This window comes from Pseudorasbora parva, chromosome 3, assembly GCF_024679245.1.
Source record: "Pseudorasbora parva isolate DD20220531a chromosome 3, ASM2467924v1, whole genome shotgun sequence".
NCBI lineage: Eukaryota > Metazoa > Chordata > Actinopteri > Cypriniformes > Gobionidae > Pseudorasbora > Pseudorasbora parva.
In genome coordinates, this window is record NC_090174.1 from 46,300,161 (window position 1) to 46,309,687 (window position 9,527).

Below are 9,527 nucleotides of genomic sequence, written 5' to 3' on the forward strand. Positions count from 1 at the left end.
CAGTGTTTTCAGACTTATTCAATTCCAGTGTTGTGCTGAATTCTGACCCCCCTAGTACTGCTAGGTGTGGGGGAGTGTTGGGGTTAGTATCAGGCAATCATACTTCTTTTTTATTTATTTAAAGTGTTATTCTTTAGTTTGGTTCATTCTGGAGTGAAGAAAATACATTAAAGAAACATTAATTTCCTGTCAATCTTGAGTACTTGTAGAGTATTGCATCCATTACATCTCTGAGCGAAAAGTATTTATTATAAAAGAAATATGTGCTGTACTAAATCTTTCCGGGGGAAAAAATCCGAGCGGCTCGAGGCGTATAGTGTGGGCGGAGCTAAAGGATGACGAGCGCATGCAGCTATCCAGTTGAGAGTAATAATCGTGGAAAGGAAAAAAAATTGTCCTTTGAGATCAGTCAGATTTTTTTTGCCATACATGATCCAGAATCAGATCTAAAGGCTGAAATTGAACAGGAGAAGCAGCAATGCAATGCTGACTACATCAGGACAACTCAATGGTACTGTAAATATTTGCTTAGGGGCTTGTCATGCTGGCGAGTTTTAGAACATTTGTGTGTGTTTACTCGTGGTTTATAAGGACATCATTTTGTTTATGGACCATTGTATGCGATTTAATGTTAGCAGTACTTTTACAAGTAAGACTATGGAAAAACTATGGAATAGTAGCGTATTTGAATTAAGTCGATAACAACACAAAGACATTTGAAGGTTCTTGCTTTTTCCACCACACGACCGTGAACATTAATTACTGAAACTGCTCCATCTTTCAGTATTAGACAAGCTACAAATCCAGAGTTGAACTGTACCTTGTTTATAAACCATGGTCCCCGAAATGCTGGGAATAAACAAAAACACTTACACAACTGTTCCTGCTGCAGTAAAAAACAAACTCCACCCATCTCACATTAATGCTGGGTTCTTTGAGAAGCTGTACAGGGTTGTCTTGCCCTGACAACCAAAAACACACTTCTTTGGTAACATTTTTAATTTCGTGAAGTCCCGTGACTGCGAAGCTGGCTTCCCTAAAAACGTTTGCTCTAGTCGCGCGCGCGGGCCCTCCTGGGAGAAGATACAGCCATATCTGACGTCAGATAATAGACCCATAACCGAAAAAAAACTTTCCGAAATTTATGAGAAACCTGAAGGAGTATTTTTGGCACAGAAATATTCCATCAAACGTCCAAATTTTTATTTTATTTTAAACTTTGTTTAATCCCCATATAAATACTGATTGGCTTTGTCATTCTGTCTCCTCTCCACCAATCAGATGGTCTGTGCTCTGGCGCAATATAGCTGACCTCACATTATCCAGATGGTTGCAGCACATGGGTGATGAGATTCCCCCTTCTATATGTAAAGCACGTTGAGTAAAAGCACTATATAAACTATACAAATTATTATTATCACATTTACAAGTAACTAAAGTAGCTAGTATTTCATATGCATGGCGCTTCAGGTTATCAATGAGATTTTGTTGAAGCCAATATCGTGATTAATCAGATGTTTTCCAGCTATACTTTTCCCTTTAACAATTTGTTGTTGTTGTTGTTGTTGCACAAATAATATTTTTTTCTTTCTTATTTTGCAAAGTAATTTATATTTTTTGTGGCTTGCAATGACTGAGTTCTGTCTAGTAAATTTGGAGCTTCAGCCTCCACAAAAACAAGATCAGATGTTGCTGAGACAAACTTCCTCAGGACTGTGATAAAAAATCTCTAAAGCATATGAACAGGGTAGATATCACTGACCCGTACATACATAAGCCTACATAAACACACACACACACACACACGTTTCTGCTTCCGCGCCAGTTAATCTGGAGTCAGCCAGCAATTCTCAGTTCAGAGTGTCTTTAACCTCTGTGGAGACTGATAAATTAAATCGCATGTGTGTTTATGTGGCGTTTAAAATTGTATCATTCATTGTTAACTGTTTTCAGACATGTTAATGATTCTAAATTAGTGTATATGTATATTTGGAGGGTCTTGGATAGCTATGTTGGCTGAGAGCAGTGTGTGTGCGTAGTAGGCATGTGCTCTAATTCCTCCTGAGGTCAATGCAATGTTTTAGCACATCATCAAGATGACCGTTGAGTGTGTGTGTGATTTCGGAGAATAACTGGGTCTGTTATTCTTTAGTTTGGTTCATTCTGGAGTGAAGATACATTAAAATTAACACTGGCCTAGTTATCCACTGTGACTCAACACATAGAGCTCATTCTGTTTTTTCAGTTGTTTTCCTTACACCCACTCTATACATTCTTGTCTTATTTTTCTCTCTTTTATTCCAAATCTTTTTCCCATAGGGCTGCCGTTCATGTAAATTAGTATGATGGGGACAGTAAGTTCCTGCACATTTTGCTCCCAAAAGTACATTTTCAGCTTCCAATATATGGAATATTTACATTTGCAGCAGATTCTAAATACTTGCTGTTCTTTTGAATTTCATCAAAGAAAAAAAGAAAAAATTCAAATAGCCTATTTTTAAAATAATGTTTATAATGAGACTTCTTTCAAAAACATAAAAAATGTTATTGACCCCAAACCTTTGAACAGTAGGGTGTATATTACATTTCATATCTGACTATATGCCGTACTTGTAATGTTAAAAATGAATTTGTCATATCACATGGCTATTGGAATGAACTGCCAGGCACAAACGTGATTAAAAATGTTGGGAAATTCAAAATAAATGGCAACCAGTCACAGAACCTATGATCTAAAATGTCTCTAATTTGAACCTAAAAATTCTTACTGTTAAGTTGGAAGCCCACATTATGTTTCATCTACCCAATTTACTCAAGAATGAAGAAGTAGATGGATGGATGGATGGATGGATGGATGGATGGATGGATGGATGGATGGATGGATGGATGTCCTGCAGTGCGTCTCTGAATGTGGATCTGGAGCCCCTCAGGTGGAGTTGTGTCACAGTTGTTTATTCTGATAAAAGTCTTTAAACGCATCTTACGCCCTGTTGCCTTTTCTCTTCTCTATGGTAGAACTGCACCTCAGGGTAGCATGTGGCCAGAAAGAAAACGAAAGAGCAGAAGACCCCCTGTATACACTCACACGCGCGCACACATCTCTTAGTGTGCCCGTCTCAGGATGCGGTGCTCAGTCAGATGGCAGTGGGGGAGAGACCAGAGTGCATCGGAATGGGCGTCCTGCCCCTCCAAAACGCATCTGCTTATTGAGATTTAGCCACAGGACACCAGAGAGGAAAAGAGATCAGCTGAACAGTGAAAGGATGTATTCTCTGTTCTGGAGGATCCTGCTGGAGCTCTTACTGGTTTGGTGGATGTTTGAAGGGGTCATCAGGTGAGTTTTTCACAGGTGCGCCATCATTCCTCACTGGTTTCACCGTGTGATTCATTAAAACACTTAAGAGGCTTTTGGAGATGATCCAAATGTAGTTTTAAAGTGTCCTCAGGAGAACTCAGGTGTGTGTAATGGTAAAAATGTTTCTTCTTTAATATTTAAATTTCCATACTTGTGTGTGTTTGTTTGCTCAGTCGTCTGTATTTGGCTTGTGTGTTTAGCTCAGTAGTCTTCATGGGTGATGGGTTTATTTTAATCCAGCGAGAGCATTCTTATGTTTCTGTGTGTGTGTGTGTGTGTGTGTGTGTGTGTTTGTTGGCTTTATGTATCTGGGTCTCTGAAGTATGAGGCTGACACATAGAGACAGCTCTGTCTGAAGTCATTTGCACTGTTACTTAAATTACAGATTTATTGAAGTTCACATAATAAGATTGAACTATTACTGGCCTGTCTGGAACAAGACATTTCTTGTTCTTCACTCACCTGAGGATGCATTTGTTGTGTTTGTTCTTTCCCCATTCTCTGTACGCTGTGTGAAGCGAACTTTATACTTTCACAAATCGAATTTGCCTCGGTTCTGCATACAAACAGACAGGAAAATTGAAGAGGAACTGGACTAGAAAATTTCTCTAAATATGGAATAAGGTTCAAAAAAGTGTGTGTAGGAACGTGCTGCCTTATTCCCTACTTGGACTTCTACTCGTAATAAAATATTAACACCTACAACAAGCTGCAATTAGGTCCAAGGCAATAAAGATGCCAATGCTATCTTATTTTTTTACTGCAGCCACACAGAGAAACAGACAGGAGGTGTCCGGTGGAGGGGGTTTAAATAAAACATGGGGCAGATGTTCTCATTTAGCGGCTTATTAAAGGCTTTAAGTTAGCAAGCAGATTTCCCTCTGCCATTCATTTTTCAAATTGCCATACATTATTGCCAAATCATTCAGTCAATAATGGACTTATAATAAAAACCTTTAGCAACAGTGAATGTTAAAATGAACAGAAAGAGCTAACTCATGGAGAGTATACTTATTAATAAACCACACATAAAGTCTGACACCACAATGTGATTTTGGTCATTTAAAATCCCAATTAAACTGAAAAATGTAAGTTCTTTGAAGACAAAGAGAAATGTGTGTTTGTGTGTGCTTGTGTGTGTGTGTGTGTGTGTGTGTATATATATATATATATATATATATATATATATATATATATATATATATATATATATATATATATATATATACAGTAGAGATCAAAATTAGAGAACAACATACAATTTCCTAAATTTCATGGCCACCGCTTAGTCCTTTTTGAAATTATCCTAACAGGAGCAGAAGGGCAGTTTTTTAAGCATATTTCACAAGTGAAATTTTTTCTCAAGTACAGTATATACAACTTAAATAAGACAACTGAAAAATAACAATGGTCAAAATTAGAGAACACTTTCAGACCTTCAAGATTTGGGTGTTAATCCGGCACTTGGTGCTAATTTCCGTAATAATCTGGCAAACCCTATTTAACTTGAAGTAAACTTTGCAATTTTCACTGACTTTGCAAGATGGCAAGCCACTCTAAGGTTACTGAAACCCTACGACACCAGGTAGTCCAGATGATGGCCAAAGGGATGACGCTTTCAGCTACTGCAAAAGAAGTTGGTCATTCCAAATCTGTAATTTCTAGAATATTGAAGCTTTACAAAGACACTAATTCATTCAAGTACCCAAAAAGGTACGCAAGAGCAGTGCACGAGAAGACAGGACAATGCGGAGACTTTCAATGTGGAATCGGTTCAACACTGCATCTGGAATTACTCTCCAGTTCAGAGCTGAACACAGTAAGGATCTGTCTCGCCATACAGTGTCTTGTCATTTAAGAGAATTCAGACTCAATGCTCACTCTGCAGTGACCAAGCCTCTCAGCAGAAAGAATCAAAAGGCTAGACTAACCTTTGCTGAGGAGCATGTTGTGTGAACAAAGGAGAACTGGTCCCAAGTTCATTTTAGTGAAGAATGCAAGTTTAATTTATTTGTGTCTGATGGGAAACATTATGTTCGGCATCAAACTGGGGAAAGATTGAACCCAAAGTGCCCAAAGAAGTCAGGTGGAGGAGGAAGTGGCATGTTTCTGCAGCAGGAGTTGGGCCTATTTTACAGCTCCATGGCAGAACCTCAGAACCTGTTTATCCTAACCTCCTTCGGCAACATGTGTTTCCTTCACTGCGAGCATCTCCCAATCAGCCCACAATTTTTATGCAAGACAATGCCCCCTATCACACTGCAAAACGGGTAAAGCAGTTCTTTGAAAGTAATTACATTGAAATAATGAAATGGCCAGCCCAGAGTCTGATCTAAACCCCATTGAAAATCTATGTAAAATCATTGGCGACAAAGTTATGGCTAAGAAACCCAATCAGTTACCGAACTGTGGAAGAGACTGGAAGAAGAGTGGACCAAGATCACACTGGAGCAGTGTGAGTATCTAGTAATGTCCTGTGGCTGCAGATGTGCTATCTAGTAATGTCCTGTGGCTGCAGATGTGCTGAGCTCATTCAAAGCAAGAGCCTCTTTAAAGCAAGCATTATAGTGTCCCCTTAATTCAGTAATAATGTGAATTGTTATTAATATTTTTCTCTTTTAGGTGTGTGTTTAGTAAGGAACTAAAATCTCCCAGCACTAGGGTGAAGCCCATGTCGCCGTCTGATTTTCTGGATAAACTAATGGGAAAAACATCTGGATATGATGCTCGGATCAGGCCCAACTTTAAAGGTACTTCACTCCCAGGCTACTGTAGCATAATTTAGAGTTCACATAAAATAAAAATGTGTAGTGTAGCAAGTGATAAGTACATCAAAAACATTGCTTACCTTTACTATGCAAATGCAAAAGTTTGTGGTTTTTGAAAGAACCCAGACAGCAACATAGTGTCGGCCCAGATCCGGCCTACATCAGATGTGACTCGGATATGGGCCAACACTGTTGCTGTCTGGGAAGAATCTTGTGCTCACCAAAGCTGCATGTATCAAATATACATTAAAAACAGTAATATAATCTATTTTAATTTTAAAAAGATATTTATTCCTGTGATGGCAAATCTGAATTTTAGCTGTCATTACTCCAGCATCACACGATCTTTCAGAAACGTTGTGCTCAATAAACAATTTTTATTATTTTCATTTTTGAAAACTGACATACTTTTTTCAGGATTCTTTGATAAATAGAAAGTTAAACCTAACCCTAACAGCATTTATTTATTTATATATTTTTTAAAATAAATGTCTTTGCTGTCACTTTTGTTATAATGCACACTTAAAGGTGCCCTAGAATGAGCTGAAACAATATGTTAAATTGTTCTCTGATATCTACATAGAGGGTATGTGGCTTATTTATGGGCAAAAATTGTCAGTACAATTACAGTTTTACAGGTCCATTTACAACCCTAGAAATTGTCCCTAGGATGTAATGCTCTGTTTTTGCCTTATTTGGAAGGGTCATGAAAATTAATGTTGAGCTCTGCTCTGATTGGCTTATTTCAGCAGCTCACAGCAGTTCAGTTGTTCAGCGAAGCAGCTCGTGAGTCCTGACCATCCTGACAGAACACAGACCGACTGAATGACACTTTAAGCAGAACATCTCAAATGGAGATTGATAAAATACAGCTTACTTGTTTATTTGGTGTTTTCAGATCATCCGCGCACGAGAGAGAGCGTTCATGCTTACGGTTGCCAGATTTCAGTATTTTGAATCCCCCAAACAGAGCTGTTCTGTGAAAAGAGCACTTATACTATACAGTGTTTTACCTAAACATGTCCAATCTGGCAACCATATGCACGCAAGCTCTCTCTCGCGCGCGGATGATCTGAAAACACCAATAAACAAGTCTACATTTTAGACTTGTCTTTTTTCGTCAATGATATTGCATGTTTATATAACGTAAGTCACAATGTAGGCTACAGTAACTGATGTACTCTGAAAGAGCATGCAAAAACATCAGAGGCCTACTTCAGTTCTCAAAAATATAAATATATAACTTATAGCCTTGTCAAATGACTGTCGTTTTAACTTATATGGTGGAAAAGGTGACGTTTGCTAGAAGGATCATGTGAATGATCTGTAAGCAACGTATCTACTGTTGTATTTTGTAATACAAAATAATATTAACCTTTGTCATTAGACACACTATTTAGTTTTGTATGGTACTTGGTGTTTCCTATTGTTACTGTACTATTGCGTTATCTAGACAATGCGGTCTCGTTAAGAAACCTTCAATTTAATCAGAAATAGTCTAGTCAATAAGTGGATAAATCACTACTTACTGCTTGTCCCTTTCTTCAGTTTAAGACGCTGAGCGAAGCTTGCTTGAAATGGGCTGAACAATTTTGAATTAAATTGTTGTGGTATCCGATTATAATAAACCTCAACCATGACTGTTGGCATGTTGACCTGCACAGCCTGGAACATGACGTGTGTCCATGAGCGCTGCCATTTTTGCTATCCTCAAGTGTCGTTTGATGATTCGCCATCAGTTCCGCCTGACAATGAACATGTTTGGACAGATGTAAATGTTAGGGGTATGCATATAAATGATCCCCAACGCTTGCGTCACGGTTGGCCTTATGTTGAGAAGCACTTATTTTTCTGTGGTGTTTTTGATTCACAAGATTTACATAAGAAGGAGGAGGCAATGGTGTTTGAGACTCACAGTATGTGATGTCCATGTACTGAACTCTTATTATTTCACTATGGAAAGGTTAATTCATTTTTTTATTCTAGGGCACAGGCACCTTTAAAAAACAGAAGTATAATTATTTCTTTAAAAAGAAAAAGAAAAAGTATTGACTGTATAGTAAAAGCAATCGTAGACCTCACCATACTGAAAAAAACCCCACACTCATTGTACATTTTACCTAGCCTGACAAGCCAGACCCACATCAAGATGTTTGGTCTGGAAACTCACCATTGACAGGGCTCAATCCGAGGGGCGGGATAAACGGTTGTCTTTCAAACTCCCTCTACACGGCGTGCACGCTATTGGATATTGCTACAACCAACCAGAGCAACGAAGGTGAAGCAGAGCTCATTGACAGATTAAACATTCGCCGTATCCGGTCAGCAAAACTCAGAACACATCTTCCCTTTTTAAGAATGACTTCAGTGCCGTTCTTTGTTCTTTTCTCAGAGAAAAGCTTAACTTCAAGTCTTCCAGAGTCGCTGTCAAAGCTGATTCGAAAGACCGCCGTTCGCCAGTTTCTGTGTTTACTAGAAGCACGCGCAACTCGGCCGTCATTATATTAAGCCTCGCCCACCGACTCTATACACGATGTGATTGGTCCGACAAGAGTTTGGCGATTACAGCTCAGAAGTGAATTGAGAGTTGCTAGACGACACTCGCGGCAAATTAGATTTGCTGCCAATAGGGTGCGTCTAGATTTCTAGGCTACATTTTACCAATACAACCAAAGCAATAGCTTAGTGTTGAATCTCCATTGTACTGTTTTGTACTTCCCTTCCGCTGAATCGTGCTGATGGACAAGACACATAAGGCTAGATTAGAATGACTTTAGGAGTCAGTGTACTACGGACTTTCTCTTGTTACTCACTCCCTTCTTTCACTTCTTTTCAATGATAGCGTGGTCATTTTTAAACATCACATAAGGCAACTGAGGAGTAAGTAAAAACTGCTGCTGCAGCTTAATTTCTTGTTCATAGATTGTTTTGGCAGGAACTCTGCAAAATGTGATGTGGTCAGCAAGGAATATATTTAAATTCTCTCTGAGCCTTGCATGTGAAAAAATGCTGCAGCCCGAAAACACAGAGCAACATAAGATCTCATTAAACTATGTGACCCCCCCCCCCCCATGGGTTCTCCGGCCTATTTTTTCCCTTCCCCACTTCACACAGACTCCCAGTGACCATTCAACAAGAGAGACCCATAGGCAAAACTGACAGAATATGAGACTTTCAGCCCCAGACGATGAGAAACATGTTTCAGAAACATGCAGGATACGGCTGTCAGCTCGCACTAGATTTCTCTCCGTAAAACGTGTCACAACAGCCTTTGTGAGGATTTGTGAGGGGCAGTTTCTCCGACTGCATTATTAGGGCCATTTAGTTTGCCATTCTGTCCACTCGAGTGCATGTTAACCCACAGACCTAGATAAGTCTTTTCCTTTCCTTCTCTTATGTTTTTA

At 38.9% G+C, this 9,527-nt stretch overlaps 1 protein-coding gene across 3 annotated transcripts in view; it reads left to right on the forward strand.

Moving 5' to 3' along the window:
* The first annotated feature begins 375 nt into the window (after positions 1 to 375).
* The window catches only part of glra4b (glycine receptor, alpha 4b), a 21,972-nt gene continuing 12,820 nt past the window's right edge, over positions 376 to 9,527 (forward strand). The window contains exons 1-3 of one of the 3 annotated variants that reach the window (XM_067439188.1): positions 376 to 511; positions 3,016 to 3,334; positions 5,978 to 6,105. In XM_067439188.1, coding sequence (XP_067295289.1) covers positions 484 to 511; positions 3,016 to 3,334; positions 5,978 to 6,105 — 475 coding nt within the window. In that variant the 5' untranslated portion in view covers positions 376 to 483. Of the gene's footprint in view, positions 512 to 2,823; positions 2,931 to 3,015; positions 3,350 to 5,977; positions 6,106 to 9,527 lie in introns of those variants that run through there. The other 2 variants (XM_067439189.1, XM_067439190.1) reach the window with 2 other exon arrangements.